At 37.0% G+C, this 23,911-nt stretch overlaps 3 protein-coding genes across 3 annotated transcripts; 1 reads left to right on the top strand and 2 right to left on the bottom strand.

Moving 5' to 3' along the window:
• Positions 1-291: 291 nt before the first annotated feature.
• Positions 292-9,486, top strand: LOC119987009. Its single transcript, XM_038831698.1, has 8 exons — positions 292-516; positions 1,684-1,836; positions 1,929-2,024; positions 3,057-3,191; positions 4,743-4,838; positions 5,072-5,218; positions 6,524-6,587; positions 6,702-9,486. Exons 1-8 carry the CDS (start codon positions 430-432, stop codon positions 8,894-8,896), a joined length of 2,973 nt encoding a protein of 990 aa, XP_038687626.1. The 5' UTR covers positions 292-429; the 3' UTR covers positions 8,897-9,486.
• Positions 9,487-11,740: 2,254 nt separating this feature from the next.
• Positions 11,741-12,749, bottom strand: LOC119987078 (thaumatin-like protein 1). The gene has a single exon (XM_038831816.1). The coding sequence runs from the start codon at positions 12,598-12,600 to the stop codon at positions 11,872-11,874; it is 729 nt and encodes a 242-aa protein (XP_038687744.1). The 5' UTR covers positions 12,601-12,749; the 3' UTR covers positions 11,741-11,871.
• A 1,832-nt stretch (positions 12,750-14,581) lies between these two features.
• On the bottom strand, positions 14,582-15,508 carry LOC119987077 (thaumatin-like protein 1). Its single transcript, XM_038831815.1, has one exon. It carries the CDS (start codon positions 15,468-15,470, stop codon positions 14,730-14,732), a length of 741 nt encoding a protein of 246 aa, XP_038687743.1. The 5' UTR covers positions 15,471-15,508; the 3' UTR covers positions 14,582-14,729.
• Positions 15,509-23,911: the final 8,403 nt, after the last annotated feature.

The following is a 23,911-nucleotide window of genomic DNA, read 5'->3' as shown; positions in this document are numbered from 1 at the left end:
CAGTACATTGAAATCAGTGTTGTGTGTACTTAATAAAAATTATGTGTATTTAGATGCATCCATATTCAAATCCTATTAATTTTTATTGGGTCATTAAAAATAATCCATTATAGTTTCAATAAATGTCCCATTTTCACCACATGAATAAAACACATCTTCCAATACATTTTATTGTCAAAATAAAATTCAATCATTGTGATTGCTCTTCACTCTCAGTTTCCCACAAACCAAACACTTTGCAGTTCGCACACGTGGACATTCACGCTGTATATAATTATAGATACTCAACTCATTCCCATCTCCTAGCCCTAAAGAGAGTCTCATTCTCATCTCCTGAAACAAAGAAAGAAAGGATTGGAAGGAGAAGGATCGACTCTCTGATCGCCCGAGACGCGCCTGATTCCGACACCGAAACTCTTCTCTCGAAAAATGGTGGCGAGAAGGCCGCAGCAGGACGGGCTTCCACCGGGATGGACCGTACAATTGAAACAGATGAGGAGTGGTCGCACAATTAGGGTAAATACTTGTTTCTTTAACCTAATGCCTATGATATTATTCGAATTAAAGGATTTCGTGTCTCTGGTTTCAGAATTCTAGGTGCATGGAGTTAGATTAGTTTTAGAGTGATTGAAGTAGATGGTATGGGTTATGTATGACTGGTTTGATTTGATGAGAAATATGACTGGTGTTTGGTGTTAATGGCTCTGGTGCTTTGAGTTGCTCATAGTTGTGGGTTAGGGTTAGTTGCATGCAGGAAATGTGATTGATGTTGTTTTTTGTTTTGGGTGTATGTGAAGAATTATTGCATAACTAATAATGCATTATTAAGGAATGTTTCATTCTGTATTATGTTTTTGGGCATTTATGATTTTCTGGATATTCATTTCCATAGATGTCTTCTGGTTCTTTCATCAAGAGTTTATACTTTATATAGCTGGTCAACTGATCCAGTAAGAATATTGGGCAATCAATGATGCACACAGGGAGGTATGGGTTCGGAATATCACTAAATACTCTTATAAGTGATCTTTAAGCCCGATTTTCTGCCAATGGGGAAACAAGGAAAAAAGATTGTGCTCAGTTAGGAGTTTGGACTTTTGAGGTTGTGACTTGTGAGGCAAATCTTCACTTGTTCGAATACCTTACTCTGTACACTTTAAATGATTTTAGAATGCTGTTATTGAGGTCCCACTTTGTAGTTCACTAACATGCAGAATTTCCATCTTTTGATAATTTATTAGTGGTGGGAGGCAAAGGTCAAAACATTGGGTTTGTGGACCTTTCTCTGTGTGTTTGAATCAAATATAAAATTGGAGATATGGCTTTGCTGGAAATTATTACAATATAATAATGACGTGATTTATGCCTGTTTTTGTCTGACGATTTATGAAGATTGTGACTAAAGATTTGAATAGTAGCGTGAAGTTGAATTCAATGTCGCTGGTTAAGATATGTTTTAGATTTGAGTTTTTCTTTTTTTTATTTTATATATTTTTTAATTTGGCTGAACAAGGAGTAAGTTCTGTTGATTTGGAATACTGTTGCATAAATCAGTAGATTGTGTGCATGTCAGAGACACATTCGTCGATATCTAAACAATTTGTGATTATCAATTGCGTGATACTCATGATAACATGAATTGTGAAGCTGCTAATGCACTTATAATTTACTTTGGTGGTGCAGTATTTCATGAATTCTCAAACTGGTCAAAAGTTCTCCTCGAAGGAAGATCTCATTCGCTATGTTAAAATGAAGAGTACCCTAACTTCTCAAAATGAAGACCCTCCGACAACTAAGAAACACATTGATAGGCATTCAGAAAATATGGACATACAAGTATGAAATTCAGGACATCCTTGATCATCCTGGCTTTTCCTTTATATGGTTAATCCTTATTTTTTTTATCAATTGTAATTTAACATATACAGGTTGTAAAGAAAACTAATGAAGAATGGTTACCTGAAGGCTGGGAAGTGGAAAGTAAAACCCGTAACAGTGGTGCACGTAGTGGAACCAAGTATAAGGTATGAGGTATTTATTTGGTCAGTTTCATAGTGGTTTTGTATGTAAAAATTATAGTATCTTTTTTCATCAATGAAGACAGATTATTTTCCTTACAATATAAATTTAACCTGTAGAACTCCTTTACTGCCGGTAATTAGTTATCAATTATAAATCCAGATTGCATGTTTGGCATATGACATGAGACCTCTATTAGCTACTTCTATTAACCTTATGCCATGATTAAATGCAGCATTTATTAATGCCATTCCAATATATACCTTATCATCCACATATATATGCTTCCCCCTTTCGGCAATTTGTTGTTTAATACCCAGTTGCATGGTATGCACTGACTTTGGTAGTAAAAATTTTATTTCCAATATAATAAGTATTCTTCATTTTTCTTTTTAAGAATGTCAGATTCTAGTTATGAAGTAGTAAAAATAAGTCAGACCAATTTATGATTAGTTCCTTTTCTGTATTGGTTAATGCTGAACTTCTATTTTTAGGATCCTAAAAAATTTCTTTCCCATTTACACGGCATACGAACTTTGGTTAATTGCAATGTTATCTCTTATTTAATAAATCTCTTCTTCTCTCTTTAGCATATTACAGATTTTGGACCAATTTATCAACATTTCCTTTTATACAATTGGTTGAACCTTAATTTTTTAACAGCCTCTTTAAGAAAGTTCATAAATGTATCTTATGAAAAAAGAAAGTGGAATCTGAGTTTCAGTATGTACTGGAGTGTTTTTAATATATAGTGGCATGCATGCATATGTTGCAACTCAGGATCTTTTATTGTGGTTGGGGGAGAATGTTTTCCAGCGACATTGCTGGTTCTTCTTCTAAAATTCATTGACTTCTTATTACATGTTCATAGCATTTTTATGCATTTTTATCTTACAGCTTCTGTCTATTCTTTATTAAAGTATGTGATTTATGTTCCAGATAAGAGTGCTTTCCCCACCAACACATAATGAAAGCGACTTTGATCATCTGGAGATACCTTTTTTTAACAAATACATAATAGAACATTCTTTTTGCAGTGCTATATTGATCCATCAACTGGATCTAAATTTTACTCAAAGCCAGAGGTTTTTCGGTATCTTGAAGGCGTGAAGCATCAAAGCTGCTTATCCACTCAGAAGAAATCGGGCTCTGTTGTGCATTCTACAAGCAAAGTTTGTTCTCGAATATCTTAATGCTGCGTCTTTTTTGTAAATTTTGTTATTTTTGGATTCTATGGTTTTTCTTTTGTTAGTTGTTCCTCTCGTGCATATGACTGTAACTTGACCTTTGTTTTAGTTTATGAGGATTGAGAAGGCTTGAAAGTGTTGATAACTCGAAGGAATTGTATGTATGAAGAACATACAAGCAACTCCATGTCTCCATCATAACTGAAGAGCCAGTAATGAGCTATTGAGCACTGCATAACATGAGAAGTTGTGGCGACACAATCTTTGTCCTTGTCATTCAAAATGCCTTGCGAAATTATTTTTGTTGTACCTTTGTTATCTCAGTATTATTAGTTATACTTCATACCTTGCGGAGAAGGAACCCTTACCTTAGCAGCACTACAATGCTTCTAGAGTATGGAGGTGATTTAGGAAGGTTTTCATCTTTGAGTCACCCATGAACAAATAGTTGCCTATATAATTAAATGATTCAATAGAAGTCTTATTATTATTAATATGTCACACGGGGTTCCTAAAACTCCATTAGTAGAACCGCTATAATTCCAAGGTTGCTTCTTACCTTACTTTTTCAGATGGCTGATGTCTTTTATTCCTGCACTGAAAGATGTAGGCCCGGTGATAGCTTTATTCAAGTATATTAATAACACTCTTTCACAGTCTAGCTGTTCTTCCATGTCAATTCTGTTTCTACTTTACCTGAATCTGATTGAATCTGCAAACATTTTAGATCGTTCTAAACTCATCTCCTTTTTACCTTTTTCTTGGAAGTCCCGAACAGTACTCATCAAACTCAATGCTTTGCAACACCTGTTTGATGCTTAACCAAAGTGTGCTTAGAATGGCTGGACACCTCTACTACAAAGGGGGTAACGTATGGGTATCAAGATCGACATCACCTAAGATTGATTTATTTATTCTTGCTGTACATCGTTTGCAACTATTGTGTCTTTCTCTAATGTTCTTGAAGCTAATGTGGAAAGTGGGCAAGAGGGGAAGGAAATAATATAAGTAAGAATTGTATTAAAGAGAGATGTTATGAAGCGTGATATAGTATAAAACATTTACAGATACAACCTGAATATGGTAGCCCAGTGGAAGGAGAATGGAAGTTTAGGAGCAGCTATGAACTGAGAGGTCTTGGGATTGAATCTCCCCTAGTCCATTTTGAGTTTAAAATGATACTAGTGGTCTGCCGACTGCTAGTATTCAGGCTTACTCTATAGAGTTGAGTCCAAGTACGCCCTACCTGCTAGGGGTCCTCATATGAGAGGGAAAAAAGAAACAATTTAAGGTAAAACTTGTTGATCCACATTCTTTTACAATTTTGCAATAATCCATCCAATGGATGTAAACACATTTGGTGATAGATTGTGATTTCCACGTCCACATAAATGCGAAGAAGGATGTACACACAATATGTGATTAAAGCTTGCTCTATGATGTCATTAACATAGTTGCATTCGTTGTTTACGGGTTTTATGTTATCAAACTTGCCTCATTAAAAATTTGATCATACTTTTCTGCTTAAACATCTAGGTTGTGATTGAGAAGTCGGAAGTGACGGATTTACCACGAGGATGGATTAAGGAACTCAAGATAAAAACAGTTGCAAATAGAGTCAGAAAAGACCCGGTAAATATTTTTCCGTTCGGCCTTCGGTCTTTTTGCCCAATTGCAACGATTCTGCCTCCTTGGCCCCAGCCCTCTCACTTTTGCATGTGTGGATGTATGGGAGTGTGCCAGTCTAGCTTTAACAGCATAATCCACTAATTTGTGTTTTTTTTTCCACTTCTCAAAGTTCTATTCAAGAACTTTCTTAAGAATGAATACTGTATGTGAAATTCATTAATTTTTCTGTGCAACAGTACTACACGGATCCAGTGTCTGGATATGTATTCCGCTCCAAGAAGGATGTTTTGCGCTATCTTGAATCTGGAAAGATCAGTAAAAGTGCTTTTCTATCGCAGAAAAGGCACATCAATGATCCAGAGTTGATTGACAACAAAACCTCTGTAAGTCTGTATCTAACTTTCTAGTTCTGTGTGAAATTGCATTTCTGTGGGTGTCATCATTTTCTGAGCTTAAGTTTTTTTCCATGTAATGGACGAAAATTGAGTGGTTATCAATGAGGCTTCTGGATGACGTATAATAGGATCTAAGCATGCTGCAGTAACATGTTTCGTACTTTGCTCCTAAATATTTAACCCATGGCATGATAGTCCCTGAGCTACTTGATACTTTTATGCTTGATACTAGCCAAAGTATCCCGCATTGATGGTATGCATGGTAGTTGTTAATTTTTTTTGTTACTTGGTATTTGCATTAATACTACAAAGTGTGGGGTAAAAAGAGTTGGGTGTGTACGTTTTCAGTTTGTTTTGACAATTCCACGGGATCATTGAGTTGATCTCAAGAATATATGATTAAGCATGATTTTTTTTTTTGGTGTGAAGTGTTACTGAACCCGGGTGACCTCTGATCATATTTGACATGCATATTCAACAATTTGTCATTAAAAACTTCTACTCTTTATGTGTTCTTCTTAAGCAAGCTTATCTAAGATAATTTAACTGTAACATAACTGTAGATGACTTATGTGCCCATGCACTCAAAGGTCAATGTCTAGAGTATTAGGAAAATAAAGGGGGAACACTCAAGCTGGGCAGCTGAGCCTAAAGCTATCCAGAAAAGATTTTCACTCTCAAGTTTCAAATTATAAGAAATAATTTAAAAGGGAAATCTTTTTTACATGGAAGTTTATAAAAATAGAGCTTGTATCATATGTCTTGAATTCTTATTTAGGTAAATAGAGCTTGTAGATAACTCCTATTTTGGCAAATATCCATTTTCCTGTTCAAGAATGAGAATTCCATATTCATCAGATTGTGAATTTCAGTCTCCTCACTCCAGCTAATTGATTATACCAAAAGAAATTTAGGTTGTAGGACCTTAATGGTACATTAGAATATAGTATATCTGAACGCTTGTTCCTCTTCCTATACAATACAGTATCCTGTAAAAATTGAGCTACCGATGTTTGTTTTTCCCTCTTTAGTTCCTGGTCTTCATGCCTACTGCAGTAGGTGAAACTCACATTACTGTCAGCTCTTATAATTTTGTCAACAATTGAGGAATTTACTACTTCTGTTTTATAAGCAGCAAATTAAGAGGTGTTCTGCTGGTTTGCACAATCTATGTCCCAATAAAAAACCTGTGCATCTGAGCTAAAGTCATAAAATTGTTCGCTATTAGGCCACTATGCTGCAGGAACTCATTATCTCATAAAGTGTTGCCAATCTTTTGCCATTTTATCTTAGGCATCATGTGCAACTAAAAGGCAGAAACTACAACACCCTGCTAGCATACTGCAGCCTTTTACAGGTTAGACTTATTTTAAAATTTTGCATAATCTGACAATTAAAGGCTAGTTTAACTGATAGGGTTATTGATAATCCAATTTTTGTCTGAGATTCAATGCTTCTCATAATGCCGCAGGTAAGCAGAGTTCTAATAGAAGCGGTTTAGCAGTTCCAGAAAATGAGGCCTCAAAAAAAATACTGCGCAGGAGGGGGTCTGTAGGGACTATGTTTTCTGTAGGTTCCACAGATGAGACTCTTTCAGAAAAGGCTTCAGTGGAGAAACGAAATGATCGTTATGACTGTCCTTCAACTAATTATGATGCTGTCTTGACTCCTGCACATGACCTGAAAGGGAAGAGCTTCCTTGATAGTGGGATGGAAAAAAGTAGTAGGAGTAGCAATAATTCTAGCAAATCCAATAAGAAGAAATGGCGTAACCTGCCTTGCCGGTCTTCAAAAAGACTTGCAGGGCTTCATTCACTACTTCCAAAGGTTGAATTGTCCGAAAGAAATCAGCAGGATAGTACTCCTACTGATGATAGGGCTGTTTCAAATTCTGCATCTGACCTGTTGGGGATGAACTCGCTTGAGTGTGAGATGGAGAAAAGTAGCAGTAGAAGTAGGAATAATTCTGGCAAAACCAACAGGAAGGAAGGGCTTGTTCTCCCTTGCCGATTTTCGAAACGTACTTCTGGGCTTAAAACAGTACTGCCGAAAGTTGAATTTTCCGAGTCAAATCATCAAAAGATTACTTTGAGTGGTGATAAGGTTTTCAATTCTTCAGCTGACCTGATAGGGAAGAATTCACTTGAGAGTAAGATGCAGAAAGGTAGCAATAGAAGTAGTAGAAACAATTCTGGCAAATCTAATAAGAAGGGCGGGCTTGACCTGCCTCGCCGATCTTCAAGAAGACTTGCTGGGCTTAAAGCAGCTATACCAAAAGTTGAATTGTCCGAGACCAATCAGCAGGAGATTCCTTTGAGTGATAATAAGACTGTTATAAATTCTGCGTCTGAGTTGATAACGGAGAACTCACTTGAGAAAGGGATGGAGAAAAGTAGCAGTAAAAAGAGCAGCAATAATTCTGGAAAATCCAATAAGAAGAGCACGATTGATGTGCCTCGACGATCTTCAACGAGACTTGCGGGGTTTAAAGCTGATATGTCTAAGAACTCATCCTGTGAGCAAGTGCCTCAGAGTGCAGTGATCGAAAGTGAAAATGAAGTTGTTCCGGCTGTGGGCTTTACCTCAAATAGTTTGGCAGATGAAGGGTCTGGCCCATATGAGGCTAGGCCCATCACAGAACTTGCTAGGCATGCTTTTATTGTAGAAAGTATTCCTTCAGTTGGAGAGCTATTGAACAAGAGTGAAAAGTCTCTTGATGACCAAGTCATGCCTACAGAGCAATTTCAAACACTTGAAGCTGAGAAATCTGACTTGCGGTTTAGGGACCCATGCTTAGAGTTTGCATTCAAGACCCTTACAGGTGCAATGCCACTTGAGGATTCTGTTGCTGACATGCCGATTTCTACTTGTGCAGCTGATATCCTGCGTGAAAAGAACTTGCATGACGGCAAGATGGGAAAGAGCTGCAACAAGAAATTTTGGACTGATGTTGGTGGAACCAACGATAAGATAGAGCTAAACATGCCGTCTTGGTCATTTAAAGAAACTGCTCTGCTTCAAAATGAACTGGTTGGCAGCTCAGCTCTAAAGATTTCTGCTGGAAAGTCTTGTCAAACTGAACCCAATCTAGATTTTGATTTGGCTGTAGATAATTTGCCCAATGGAGCTTCACAGAGGTTCAATAGTTGGCCAGAAATGGCATTTTCACGTCATGATTCACTACACTCAAATGCCCCATTACATGAAGGACCATCAAAGAGCAAGCAGAGTCTCAAAGATCAAATTGTTGCTGAAGAGGAACCTCAGCCCATTGAATCTGATAAAGTTAATGGTGATAAGCCAGTGTCACAGGTTGTTTTTCCTTCTGGGGACTATTGGTCAGATCCATGCCTAGAATTTGCATTTAAAACTCTTACAGGTGCAATACCATTGGATAATTTTGCAATTTCGGATTTCCCTCAGCAACATCTGGACACTTCACATAAAGAGAGGGATGGTAGCTTGGCACCGATTACAGATTTCCCTCAGCCACAGCTGGACACTTCCCCTAAAGAAAGGGATGGTAACTTGGCACCGCCTGATTTCGGCTTACCCTGCGATTTCCAAAGTGTTATTTCATCCCACTTTGATGCATCACAAAGACAACCTGGTACAAGACAGCAGCTACCATTGAATCCTTCTGTCCCCCCCACCACCAGGGAATAAGAGCTCACCAAGTTGCGGTGCTGTTGGTGCTCAACAGCCTTTTATGGAGTAGAATAAGGATATTCAAGGAAAGGTGAGCTCCTAGAGCCATTCTTTCCAATTATTATCGTGCTAGATGTATTTGAGAATGTATAGGTCCTACCCTTTTCGCTTCTGGCCTTTTGGATATTTAATCTAGTAACTTATGCCTTCCAAAATGTGCGATATCCCCTTTTGGGAATTCTCCTCCGAGATACCCAGCATGTTATGTTTGGGAAATGTAGGGACCAGTATTTAGCTTGTTCTAATGTCGTTATGTGCGTATTTGAATTTAGACCTATTTTCTGCACTAGTGGCAAAACAATTTGTAGGGATAATTGATTCTGTAGATACGTATGAGGTAGCTTTGTGCTCTTGCACATGGTGTTGTTTTGTAAAACCAGACATTGTGGGTGTCGTCTGAGAGTGAATTCGAGTAGAGCTTGACAAATGCTTTGCTCTTAAAATGATTTGGATCCTGCTTGTATTACAGTTGAAGTGTAAGCATTCACCAATAAGCAGAATGGTGATAATCAGATGCTTGTATACCAAGCCTTTTGGTCTGCATTTAACTGCCTTTTTGTGCTCATTTACAGCATTATTTTTGGGATTTTCATGCCTTTGCCTGAACTTTTAGACAATCTTACCATCCACATTTTGCCAAATTTATACTCTGTAAAGTTGCAGTGTAAACAATTGAATTAGTTGATTACACATACTCCTAATTCTGAATTATGCAATCAGGATTCAGGGCCCTTCTAAGCCTTTTGGTATGCATTTTTTTTTAACACCAACTTTTTCAGCAATCTGTGGAAGGATTTTTATGGCTTTGCGTGGACAAACTGCCTTTTCTTGTGCACCAAACCAAATTTCAGATCTAATTGAAGTCATGGAATGCATAAACATTCACCAAACATCTAATTCCAAAGTCAGACATCATAGAAGTTTTGAAGACTTTTGAAGAAAATGATTTTGGCACAAAATAACACACAAAACATCTCCAGTCCAAATAGAGCTTCAATTTATTCCAATTCATTCTCGTCGCAGGTGCAAATGGCCACAAACAAGCTGCCATAAGGTTCATTCTCTGAATGAAGACTCCTTCCATCCTCCAAAATTTTCCTCAAGCATTATACTTTTTTTTTTGGACATTCAATATGAGTCTAAATTCGGACTGTTAGGCTTGCACGCATAGAAATTCCTACATTATACCCTCTGCTTTGATGCTCCTAAAATGAGGAATAACAATAAATTAAAGCTTCATATAGGTAGGCAATATGTCCTCTTCCAGGTACCAAGTTGAGAATGGTTATCATTAATGATTACAAACCTCCAATTTCTTTACATTATTCCTACTTGGCACTTGCTAGTAAGAAAACATAGGAAAGTAGCTCCCGGGTGAAAGTGAGGCCAAGCGGCCAATTCTAGTGGAATGCTGCAAGGATCAGACGACAAGTAATGAAATCAATTTTTTTTTTTTTCACTCTATGGCAGCTAAAATTTCTAAGCTTAGCTTATGTGTCTGCATTCCGCTATAGACACTAAAATGTTCCCACTCTTACTATTGCTTTAAATAGATTGAGAAATATGTATATATGTAGTTCAATATAAAATTTATTTTCTCATATCTTCCTTTTACTTTTATTTATTTTTATTGTTAAGAAAAATATGAACACTGATAATTTTTTTTTTTTTTTTAAATACCGCTGAGAAATATGATTCTCTTTGAAATCAAACTTTAGACACACATATGCATAACCCAGCCAATTGTTACTTGAGCCACCTGTCATTGCTTATACAATGATAAATTGATTGAATAGATGCCGTTATAAATATATAATAGATCTTATTTTTAAGCACTCCAATTTTAAGAAGCATATATATAAAAGTACATAAATTTTCAACTACATATGATATTACCAAAAATGGGCCTTCTTAAGGAGTTAAAATTGAAAGCGGGAGGTGTTCGGTCCAAATGTTCAATGGACCTCTCTGGCCCATTGGGCAAACTCATGAGCCAAAATATGGCAATTTGATTTCATTCCTAAAAAATAAGAGACATAATGTATAACCTTACAACTTATATGAGAACTCCCTAAATACGAAGTAATAACACAAACACAAAGATCTAACTCAAGGAAATCATTACCCGCCCACTCTAAAATTATAGTTCATACAATCTACTTATTCTACTAAGATTATAATTCAAGGTTTGTTGTCCATTAGGGCTGATGACTAAAAATGTGGCTTTTGACCAAGTTGTAAACATAAATAGGGTATTGCAATTCAATTAAAATTTTATAGTCTATAATATGAATATAATAGTTTGAGAGGTGTGCACATCAAAAGGGGCCATATTACACGACTTCCTTGTGATGTTGTCGCACCAAACCAGCAGAATTGCAGAAGCAATAATGACATTTTTTTTTAATATATTATATACATACTGAAAGTTGACTGTAGACTATTGTGGAGGCAGTCTCGAATGGAAGTGTCGTAATCCTCAATTTCTATAGAGAGATGCTTGATAGCTAGGGTAGACTTAATTAGGAGATAGCATCTGTATTTGATGACTTTGGATGTTCTAATTTTAAGATAAGGTTGTTAATTGACTTGGGTTGAGTCTCCAGCCAGGGCAGGGCAGGACAGGGGTGTGGTAGTTGCTTGTTAATTACTCCACCGAACTTTATTAAATGTTGGGTTGACTAAAATGTCGTGACCACCCACTCACCAAGATTTCTATCTCCACCACTCTTGTGATTTTACATTATGAAATTAAAGCTTGTTTTTTTTTTTCAAAAATATTATGTGGATCTATAATGTCCATGACATAAACGCTTGATCTAGGTCCGATGCCATGTTAAATACTTGAATTATTGTTCAAATACATCTCTAGTGCATATATATATACACACACATGTATGTGGACACACGCAGAGGCTTAATTAAGTACATGATCATATCCCTCCAACCATCTCCGAAGGAGAATAATCATGTCCAAACCCTGTTCTAGGACAAAACACAGCCCTAAAACTAGTCCCGGTAGGACATATCAACGTACTAGCAGCATCATCTTGTGGAAAACTATAGGCGTCCGGACATCGACTTTTGAAAAACCTCGAGAAATTTGTTGGTCCACAACTTCCTGCTCCTTGGTAGCAACAATACTCATTAGTCTTGAACACCGTACAAGGATGATTACACCCACCAGGAGCCTTCAATTGTGCTGGACACTCTCCCTTTATGTCTGCGACGCACCTCACAGTGCGCGCGCGACAACTGCTGGACGGTTGAGGACCAAATTGAATTGGGATGTTGAAGCCATCGACCAGCGATATGTCGTAGAGATCCTGATTCGAGAATAGTGCATATTCGGCTAGAGTGTTCGGAGGCTGACCGTAGCCTCTGCATTCTAGAAGTCCATTGCAATCTCCTGTTTCGCAATGGCCTCTACCACTTGCATCGAATGTGCAATTTGTTCTGCCCCAAATCCGTTCCATGTTGGAGCCAAATAGGGTCCAGGATTCGTTTTGGTTTAGGCGACGGCCTCCACCGGGGAAGGCGGCTGCCCAGACGGTGTAAGGGCATTGATTGATGATTGTGAAGTTGGAATATGCATTAGTGGAGATGAAGAGGAAGGTAAAGAGGAGGGTGCTGGTGGTGAGGAAGTTGGTTTTGGAGTTCATGGTTTTATTGCTTTTTTTGTTTTGTTGTTGGTGTGGTAGGTGGTTTGGTTTTATAAAGCCAAAATTTGTCAATGTAGAGGGCGGCTAATTGTAAGGTTTGTTAAAAAAATTATTAATGTAGATAAGTCCAAATTTGTAAAATCTTATGTTTGATGAAAATGAAGTGATTGATTGGTGGCGTATAATTTGGCTTTTGAACCATTGTTTTTTGTTTGTTTGTTTAGGATGTTTGGATATATCCCGATATAATTTGATTTAGTCTAGTGTTTGTAAATTCTTAGACGGCTTTTTGGTGATAGATTAAATGTTTGTTATCATGAAATGAATACTGAGTTACTACTTTACAAATATATATATAAATCATGTGGATTCGAATATTCGATGCAGTTATTCTAATTAATCATATACTAAATTTTTTATTAGCTAATTAGGCAATAAGGCAACTGATATGCATCACTAGTTATAGATATATGACTTAAAAGAATTGAGAAGATAGGTCCTCTTCATGCTTCTATTATTTATGATGAAATGGGTTTACTATATTGAAAATATTAAGAATCTCAGTGTTCTTTTTGTTCTAGCTATATATCTCAAATATTAAGATAAATGTACATAATCCTTATGAAATTATGGACTCCACATGATCCATATGAAATCATGTATATTTATCTCAGCATTTGAAACAACGGGAACAAAAAAAACTAGGATCTATAAAAGAAAAAAGTTTTTTTTTTTTTACGAGAATTGCCCAAGAGATGGTCTATCTTGAAACCCCTATAACACGGTAAACTTGATAGTCAGAGCACATGTTGCCGCGTTGGCAAAATGTCAAGAGGATAAAAATTAAAGTTTGGTAGAACTTAATACCTACCCTAACTACTACGATGGTAGGATAATAGAGAGAGTTTAAGGGTACTACACGTTACCCGATTAAATATTATTTTGGGGATTGGAACCTTCAACAGTCTCTAGAAACTTGTAAGTTTTGTTTTGTTTTGTTTGTTTTTGGGTCTCGTCTTGACGAGTCTCGTCTACTTATTAGGTGGAGAAAATTAGGTGGTTTAATGGTTTAATCTTGAGATTTCATGTATATTTGACTATTTCACATTGATGATCTCAAGATAATCACTCACTCACTAATTGACTATTATATGTGCCAGCATACAAAGCTTGCTAATTCATGTTACTTATGTGAGAGAGAGTAAGACAACTCAAGAAACAATTATGTATCCACATATTTAATTATTTATAGACAATCATGAATATGTGACCCAATTGTAAAGTAATAAGGGTACAACTTAAAGGTTATTGGTTCAATTATTGAAATTAACCTCTCCACATATTATGTACAGTAAAATTTACATATATTCTGTATGTTCCCGATCTTTCCCATTGCATAAGTGTTGTTTTTTTTTTTAGTGAGATTATCGATCTTAACTCAAACCTTACTAAGCCAAATCATGTGATTGAAGATAAAATTTGGGTAATGGTTTATAAGAGGCAACCTAGCTATAATTGGCATGACATGTTTTTCAGTCGTGTTTTCCTTTAGCCCAAAACGAGCAATTTCATACAAATTGGGTTGCGCATTCAACTTTGATTCGATGTGGCAGAAAATCTGTGAGACTATGAAAGGAACTTATCTAACTCTTGTTTGCCAAGGCTTCTCCAACATTAATTCATCGAATATAAATTTTTCCAAAATTAATTTATCGAATATAATGCATACATAAATCGATTACTATATGAGCATATAGCTTTATTATGTACATATATTATTTAGGGTGCATTTGGTTCGGCTTTTATTTAAGTTATGTGGTAGCTTAAAAGCTATGATTTATATACTTTTAATTGATTGAATTGACGAGAACCAAGAGTGGCTCAGATGACACTCATGTGTATAGTATCTCATAGAAGTCTGGAGTTAAAGCCTCTCCTCCCCTGTATTGAATTTTTTTTTTGATTGAAATGACCATAAACATTAATAATAAAAACTCAGATAACTTATAGTGTCCTTTATTTCAATACACTTCCTGGTACAGATCACACACACACACAAGTAGTAACACCATCTACATGTTTCTACTTATACAGGACAACATAAATGAAAGTAGGTCGTAGCTTTTTTTTTACACAATTTCTCCAACCATCTCCAAGGGAAAATTGTCATATGGCTTAGAAGACCCTCCTCTAGGGCAGAAAATGACCCTATAATTAGTCCCAGCAGGGCATGTAAATGTGCTTGTAGGGTCATCTTGGGGATAACTATAAGCATCACGACATCTGTCCTTGAAAAACCTTGAGAAATTTGTGGGTCCACAAGTCCCTTGGCCTTGAGTACAGCAATACTCATTAGTCTTGAAAACTGTGCAAGGGTTGTTACACCCACCAGGAGCCCTCAATTGGGCAGGGCACTGTCCATTTATGTCAGCAGTGCATCTAATCCTCTTGCACCCACCATTAGTTGCACTGAATTCCATTGGAATGTTGAACCCATCAACAAGTGATATGTCATAGAAATCTTGGTTCCCAAATTGGTTTAGTGCATATTCTGCTAGTGTGTTTGGAGGTTGACCCCATCCTTGGCAATTTAGTACTCCTCCACAATCACCTGTTTGGCATCTCCCCCTACCGCTCCCATCAAAATTGCAATTTGTTCTACCCCAAACGCGTGCCATTACCGTCCCCGCGGGCACGTTTAGGTTCCATACTTGGTTGGTGTTTAGTTGCCGGCCTCCGCCTGGCGAGGCTGCCGCCCAAACGGTGTAAGGACATTCATTGCGGATTTCGATGTTGGCCGCGTAGGTGGTGGTGATGAGGAGGAGGGTGAGAAGGAGTGTGGAGTTGGAGAATTTGGTAATGGATTTCATATTTGAGTAGTTTGTGGTGTGTGTTGAAGCTTGAAGGTTACTAGGTTTTTATAGTGGTGGGGGCGGCTTTTGGGGCTAATGACTTTGATGCATATAATAGTGCAAGTCTATGTTTTGCTTTAATTAAAGGTGGAGGCGGCTACCAGCCAGCTTGTTCAAAATTCTTAATGGATATAAAGCCAAGTTGATAAAGATTATGCGTTGGTTGAAATTAAAGATTGATTATGATTGCTTTAAACCCCTACAAAGGATTCATTTCCTATCATTTATTATTGTCACCAATAAAAAAATGAGAGTGCGCAAAAGTGTTCTTAGAACACCTTGATAAAAGGCAAAAGAGTTCTTTTGAATATGAAAAAAAAATAGCACGTTTTTAGTTTTTTTTTTTTAACGTCCGACTCACCTAACTGTTCACCGAATCACATTTTTAATCATTAGACCAAAACATTCAGAATCTCATACAAACTGCGGAGTTTCTATACCAAATATTATGAAGGTTTCTACCCAAAAAAAACTCTAGAATTGTTAAGCTTTAATCAAGGTTAATTAACATTTTGAGTCTCAAATCTTCACTACTATTTTGTCATCGCAAATTATTGAATATAGGAACTAATAAATGTGAATAGCGTATTGGATAACCTAATTTGTGAATGTCAAACTGAACAAGTAATTGACAAATGACAAACAAATAACTTGTTGGATAGATTAGGGTTGATCTAGTAGACTATTCTAATGGACGGGTCTATTCATGACTAAAAAGGAGAAACTTTGGATATTCTTGGCACGATATTTTGAGGAAAAGAAAAAGAAGAGAGAGAGAAAGCATATTCCTTGGATTTGTACCAAAATAAAATCTTATCATATAGTATGATCTTAATGTCGACATCTTTTTTAATGATTTCCCATGAAACCATTCATTGTTCATCATTTTTATAAGGACACCCCACATGTTTCTGCTTGCTTTTTGACTTTTATTAAAACAAAATAGATAGGTCGTAGGGGTCCTAAATTTTTATCCAATATGATGTGTCAAGATATGAATGGATTTGTGTGGGTGATTTGCATTAAAATTGAAAATAAAGTAAATAATTCATTGACGGAGTCTAGTTGGTTATTTCTCTTAACTTAGGATATAAAGAGAATCTTATCCGATATCGGGAGTTTGATTTTAAGTTGGCGTAGTTATTTTTAAGTGGTTTGCACTGGGCGTCAACCAACTACCCTGTCGGACGATTTTGTGCACGCCTAGCTAGACTCAAATTTTAGCTGAGTGGATCGTCCAAATGACACGTCTGTTGAGTTATTCTCAGACACCAAAAAAAAAATTTAACTGTTTCTCGTCAAATCCCCTACTGGAGCATTACCAACGATAAGTTATTTGCTGTTACGAAATCAACTCTTAGCCTAACATTTAGGAGAGAGTATTTCCTCTTTGAAGATTATGGATTCGATTTTTACCATATCCTAATATGAAATTATCATATGTGTTTCCTGACGCGTGTGTGGTTTGTGTGTTATTACATGAGCCTATAAGCTTACAAAATGCACACACAGAGTGATGGTGTATGCGGGTTCATATGTTATACAAAAAAAAATTGTTTGCTGACACATTTTATCATATATCATGGTCCAACCAGAGAGGTTTTCTAGGCTGCTACCAGCTTTTACTCTCCATGAATAAAGGAATGGTGGCCCAATATGAGCTTTAGCCGCAGCCCATAATAGTTATCAAATTGTTAGGTGGGCTGAACCGTAGCCCACTCAGAGCCTGATAGTGCTGACCCAGATTCAGGGCCCTCACAAAGAAGACTGCTTGCGTCGCTCATGCCTTGCCAGTGAGCCCGACGACGAGGATGAGTTTGAAGACATCCCCGTGGAAACTGAGAATGACGGTTCCAGCAGGCATGATCAGCTCCACAATTCGCCTGAAGGATAGTTTCTTGCCAGTCGTTTCACTATGATCATGCCGTCGGAGGTAAATCTATTATGAAACTGACTTCTCCACTGAAAGAGTCTGAAATTTTGGGGGCAAAGGTAAACATTGATACCCCAAATGCATGTTCAGGTACAAACATTGAAGAAGTAGAGGGGTTTTTGCTTATTATATTGAGAAATTGAAGTGTGATATAATGGTAGGGTATTTTAAAGATCGTCCAATCTAGCCATAACAGAAAAAATCTATTATCGTAACTAAAATTGTTATGCATGATTACTACTATAATTTATTAAATGAACAAATATATTAGTATTCTAGGGTTTAGGTGAAGTAAGTGCATAGTGTAATGGATTTCATATTTGAGTAGTTTGTGGTGTGTGTTGAAGCTTGAAGGTTACTAGGGTTCTATCGTGGTGGGGGGCGCCTTTTGGGGCTAATGACTTTGATGCATATAATAGTGTAAGTCTATGTTTTGCTTTAATTAAAGGTGGAGACGGTTACCTGCGCTTGTTCAAAAAATTCTTAATGGATATAAAGCCAAGTTGATAAAGATTGTGTCTTGGTTGAAAATGAAAGATTAATTATTATATATGGTATATCCAAGGTTATCAAAATCGGGATCTTACATAAGATCGGTGGAAAGCATACAAAATCGAATCATGAAATCGTAAGATTTTATAAAATTTAAAAAATAAATATAAAATAATATAATTACTTATTTCTAAATAAATAATTAACATGATATAATATACTATATTTATATGTAATAAAAAATTCAAAAATGTGATTATTATTTATTTATAGACATGTTAATATTTCACAAAATTGTAATTTTTTAAGACCTCCAGAGAACTATGAAAAGCAAGCACAATAATTATGCAATATTATATCATGTTAATAGATTATAATCAATTTTTCAACAAAAACTAGGATTAGAAACATAAGCACATGATTAGTATACAATAACCCATAAACCCATGACTCCATAAGTCTATTAAGGTTAAGATCGGTAAGATCGTAAGGTAAGATCCATAGATCTTATCAATTTTAGGATTTTACATCTATTCGAATTGTTAGGGTTACCTAAAATCATACGATCTCAACCATGGGTATATCTATATCCAACCTACATAATATATACATTTGTCCCATGATTATGATTGCTTTACTACCACCACAAAAGATTCAAGGTTAATTAACATTTTGAGTCTCAAATATACTATTTTGTCATCACAAATTAACGAATATAGGAACTAATAAATGTGAATAGCGTATTGGATAACCTAATTTGTGAATGTCAAACTGAACCATTAATTTACAAATGACAAACAAATAACTTGTTGGATAGATTAGTGTTGATCTAGTAGACTATTCTAATGGACGGGTCTATTCATGACTAAAAAAGCAGAAACTTTGGATATTCTTGGCACGAGATTTTCAAGAAAAAAAAAAAAAGATAGATAGGTCATAGGGATCCTAAATTTTTTATATCTAATATATGATGTGTCAAGTAATGAGTGTGTCGCAACCGGGGTCACGACGCGGACCAGTGTTGGAGGATGAAAAATGTTTAGAGCCGCCACCAATTCATTTAAGGTGCAATTGGACACCGTAAAGACCTGCGAACCAGAGAAAAAGGTACGAGGATCGATTGAGTGTGGGGAAGGTGTTAGGCACCCCACAACTCCCGTTTGAAAACGGTTACCCTAATTAATTTCAAGGCTATCTTATGGATACTTGCTCTTTGCAAGATATAATTGTTAAAGTTTGAATTATTACTTTCAACACACTTATCAACTTATGATAGTGTTTATTTGGAGACACACTATCAACTTTTGGTACATTTAATTTAAAACACCAACTTATGGTGTTAATGATAAAATGTCCTACCAATCTTTTGGTAGGTTTAATTTTAAACACCAACTTATGGTGTTAATGATAAAATGTCCTACCAACTTTTGGTAGGTTTAATTTTAAGCACCAACTTATGGTGTTAATGATAAAATGTCCTACCAACTTATGGTATAAATGATTATTTGGAAAAATGTCATCTATCAACTTAATCTATTATTGCCAACTTATGGCAAATTCATAAATGAAATCAAATAAGGTCCATAATTCAAATAAAGAGAATCAACTTATGATTTCCTTAATTGAAATGACCTATATTCAATTTTAAACTTATATATTCATAATCCACACTTGTAAAAATAATCCAAATAATAAATGTCGAAATTATACAAGTCGACATGAATAAGATAAATTACACTATATGGGGGCCAAATATCGCAATAAACCAAACAAAATCTTGAAATTGCTCAAACCTCCATCAACTCGTCCAAATAATATCCAAGCCCGAGCCTCGTCCAACAAAACAAACATAAAGAGAGGGAAAAATAGAATACTCAAATGTAAATCAAGATTTAAATCGAGTCAAGACCACATTACGAGATTCACACATATCCAAACCAAGAAAATCAAATCCAAATATGGTCTCTCCCGCTTTTTCCAACAAGAAATAGAAGAAAAAAAATGCAAAGAGAAGGGGCTCAACATATTAGTATCGAAAACACTCCCAAGCATCACATATGTCTAAGGTGAATGCAAGAAACACCATGTCTATTCTTAGTCAACATCCGAGGATGCTAAAAATGAATCAAACATTGAAATCAAGTGTCAATAGAGTAATACTTGAGTGAAAGATATGAGGGGTATGAAGCTTCTACCAAAAAAATCCAAAGAATCGGTTTTCCCTCTCTCTCCTTCTCTCCTTCTCTCCTTCTCTTCTTCCTCTCCCCTCTCTTCCTCTCTTCCTCTCTTCTTTTTTTTGTTTTGCTTCACCAAAAGCCAAAGCCTCCTTCTTTCTCTCTCTCACGCCTCCTCTCTTCTTATTCTTTTTCTTTCCCCAATTTGTGCCACCTTTCTCTCTTTGTCTCCTTCTTTTTATTCTTTTTCTTTCCCCAATTTGTGCCACACCTTTCTCTCTTTGTTACCCCACTTTCCTTATTTCTTGGCTTTTTCTTTCTTATTTTTGACTTTTCCATTCTTCTAACAAAACAATAAAAAGATGTGACATTTTTTAAAACAATTCTCTTATTTTTAGATATTTTCTAAGATTTGATCTTATTGGGTCAAGATTTGAGTATTTAAGGATCCAAGAAAGGGATTATGAATATCTATGGGCTTATAGGTCAAAGAAATGAGCTTTTGCATTTTTTGTGTTCTTTTTTCTATTTTTTCTTTTTCGGATCGGACGAAATCCGGTTACTACAGCTGCCCCCCTTTGTATGTCCTTTATGAAATAAAAGGCAAACAAAGGCGTAGTCAACCGAGTTTCATACGAGAATTGAAATGTACGGGATCACTATGGCCATTCCCGGCTTGGCCAAATGTTTGTTCAAGAAAATAAAGGGCACGGGATCACAAGGCCATTCCCGGCTTGGCCAAATGTTTGTGCGAAAAAATAAAGGGCACGGGATCACAAGGCCATTCCCGGCTTGGCCAACTGTTTGTGCAGGAAAATAAAGGGGCACGGGATCACAAGGCCATTCCCGGCTTGGCCAACTGTTTGTGCAGGAAAATAAAGGGCACGGGATCACAAGGCCATTCCCGGCTTGGCCAACTGTTTGTGCAAGAAAATAAGGGGCACGGGATCACAAGGCCATTCCCGGCTTGGCCAACTGTTTGTGCAAGAAAATAAAGGGGCACGGGATCACAATGCCATTCCCGACTTGGCCAACTGTTTGTGCAAGAAAATAAAGGGGCACGGGATCACAAGGCCATTCCCGGCTTGGCCAACTGTTTGTGCAAGAAAAATAAAGGGCACGGGATCACAAGGCCATTCCCTGCTTGGCCAACTGTTTGTGCAAGAAAATAATGGGCACGGGATCGCAAGGCCATTCCCGGCTTGGCCAACTGTTTGTGCAAGAAAATAAAGGGGCACGGGATCGCAAGGCCATTCCTGGCTTGGCCAACTGTTTGTGCAAGAAAATAAAGGGGCACGGGATCACAAGGCCATTCCCGGCTTGGCCAACTGTTTGTGCAAGAAAATAAAGGGGCACGGGATCACAAGGCTATTCCCGGCTTGGCCAATGTTTGTGCAGGAAAATAAGGGGGCACGGGATCACAAGGCCATTCCCGGCTTGGCCAACTGTTTGTGCAAGAAAATAAAGGGGCACGGGATCACAAGGCCATTCCCGGCTTGGCCAACTGTTTGTGCAAGAAAATAAAGGGGCACGGGATGACAAGGCCATTCCCGGCTTGGCCAACTGTTTGCTTGAATTTTATGCAAGAAAATATCCATGAGTGTATGAATGCATGAAGAGCAATTGTATTTTATTTTTTCTCATTTTGAAAATTCGACTTTAGTTAATTGTCGTCAGCACCATCACCCCTATCATCCTGCCATTATCCATCATGAGAAGATTGCATCTTTTGATTCCATCCTGTCTTCAATCTGCCATGTTACCCTTATTCTTGTATCTTTCATTCTCTTTTTGTCTGATCTTTCCATCGATTTACTGTTTACATCTGATTTCCATCAAATCTGGCATACCTTTAATGCTAAGCAAAATCTCCCTGGCCTCCCCTAATGCCTTTTAACGTCATTTAATTTCTTTTGGCTCCTTTACAGCCAAGAACACCAAAATCCCTCCGGCTCCACCATGCCTTTTAGCGCCATTTAATTTCTTTTAGCTCCTTTACAGCCAAGAACACCAAAATCTCTCCCGCTCCACCACGCCTTTTAGCGCCATTTAATTTCTTTTAGCTCCTTCACAGTCAAGAACACCAAAATCTTTCAAGTCCCTATTAAGAACAATATCCTAATGCACTTATCATGATTCTCTTATTACTTTACTCAATTTCAAATAAATTCAATAGCATGGCGATGCTTGTACTATATGAGAATTTTACGCAAGCAATCAAAATTTTGATGAAAACAATCAATGAATTAGGAACTCAGAAATGAATGACCTCAGAGCACTTTATTAAAATGGATAGATAACAAGAGAAACTGATGAGGTACATATGAGATTCCAGAAGGTTAGAAACAAAGGAAATAGCAGAAATCTTTGCAAGATATAAATGAAATAATTCCGATTCCACACGAAACTGCCCCAGTTTTGTGTGCACCCACTTTGCAATTATTGAATCTGACTATTTCCATATGAAGCTTCTTCCCCACAAATTCATCATGTATATCTTTGATCATAACCAGTTCAACTGTATACAGCCCTGCTATCTTTTATTCACTGTATTTCCCCATATTCTTCTCAAATCCTCATGAAGGCCTCTGCCAATTCCCCTTAATTGCTTTCTCCATGCCTTTTTTGATCTCAATGTTACTTGAAGCTCCCAGGGCGGATTTTCACTCTAGCAGAGACTTTCCTTTTTCCCTAATTTTTGCCTGAAGCGCCCACAAGGGGCTTTCACTCCAGCAAGATTTTTGTTGCTCTAATTTTTGCCTAGATCGCCCTTTCGGGTTTTCAATCTAGTGAGCTTTTAATTCTAATTTTTGCCTAGGTCGCCCTTTCGGGTTTTCCATCTAGCGAGATTTTTTTTTAAACTATGGGTAATACTTTTTGATGGCGTCTGCATTCACCGGATTAGGCAATTCTTCTCCATCCATTCTTGTCAAAATTAATGCCTCTCATTCAAAAGATTTTTTCACCACATATGGTCCTTCATAATTCGGTGTCCACTTCCCTCGGTGATCTTTTTGAGGTGGCAAAATCATCTTCAACACTAAATCTCCCTCCCTGAAACTGCGAGGTCGGACTTTCTTATTATGTGCTTTCATCAATCTTCTTTTATACAATTGCCCTTTACAAATTGCTCTTAATCTTCGTTCTTCAATCAAATTCAACTGCTCATATCTTGTTCGAGTCCATTCTGATTCTTCCAAACCCGCCTCCAGAACTACTCGAAGGGATGGAATCTCCACTTCGATAGGCAAAACTGCTTCCATACCATACACCAAAGAGAAAGGAGTCTCCCCGATAGATGTGCGTATTGATGTCCGATAACCATATAGAGCAAAAGGGAGCTTCTCATGCCAATCTTTGTAATTCTCTGTCATCTTCCTGATGATCTTCTTGATATTCTTATTCGCCGCCTCAACAACCCCATTCATCTCGGGGTGGATAAGGATTTTGGGTGTGGTTATGGTTATGGTTATGGTTATAATAGGCTCCTAGACTTGACATCCTTGGGGAATTGTTTCTAGGGCGATAGTCTGAAGTAGTCACACCATAAACAACGGGATTTGAATCAATAATTCATTGAATGCACTTCAGTTTTCTTGCCTTTACTTTTAATTGGGTCTGGCTTATCAAATGTAGGATAATGCAGGGTCCCTCTCTTCATACATAGTTCAACCCGTTCTCCTGCCTGTATCATTTCCGCTAGATTATTATGGCCACCGCCCGCCAAATCCTCCCACGAAGCTACTGATGAGGGATTAAGGGTACTGAACCACCTTTGAGCTGCCCCGGTCAGACTATAA

The sequence above is a fragment of the Tripterygium wilfordii genome, chromosome 20 (genome assembly GCF_013401445.1).
Source record: "Tripterygium wilfordii isolate XIE 37 chromosome 20, ASM1340144v1, whole genome shotgun sequence".
NCBI lineage: Eukaryota > Viridiplantae > Streptophyta > Magnoliopsida > Celastrales > Celastraceae > Tripterygium > Tripterygium wilfordii.
The sequence above is the reverse complement of the archived record's forward strand: the minus strand, read 5'-3'. Positions and strand labels throughout refer to the sequence as shown.

Coding starts and splice junctions, on each gene's coding strand:
- LOC119987009 (XM_038831698.1), top strand. CDS start 430: ATGGTGGCGAGAAGGCCGCAGCAGGACGGGCTTCCACCGGGATGGACC. Junction 3,192..4,742: donor TTGTGCATTCTACAAGCAAA/GTTTGTTCTCGA, acceptor TTAAACATCTAG/GTTGTGATTGAGAAGTCGGA. Junction 6,588..6,701: donor CATACTGCAGCCTTTTACAG/GTTAGACTTATT, acceptor ATAATGCCGCAG/GTAAGCAGAGTTCTAATAGA.
- LOC119987078 (XM_038831816.1), bottom strand. CDS start 12,600: ATGAACTCCAAAACCAACTTCCTCACCACCAGCACCCTCCTCTTTACC.
- LOC119987077 (XM_038831815.1), bottom strand. CDS start 15,470: ATGAAATCCATTACCAAATTCTCCAACTCCACACTCCTTCTCACCCTC.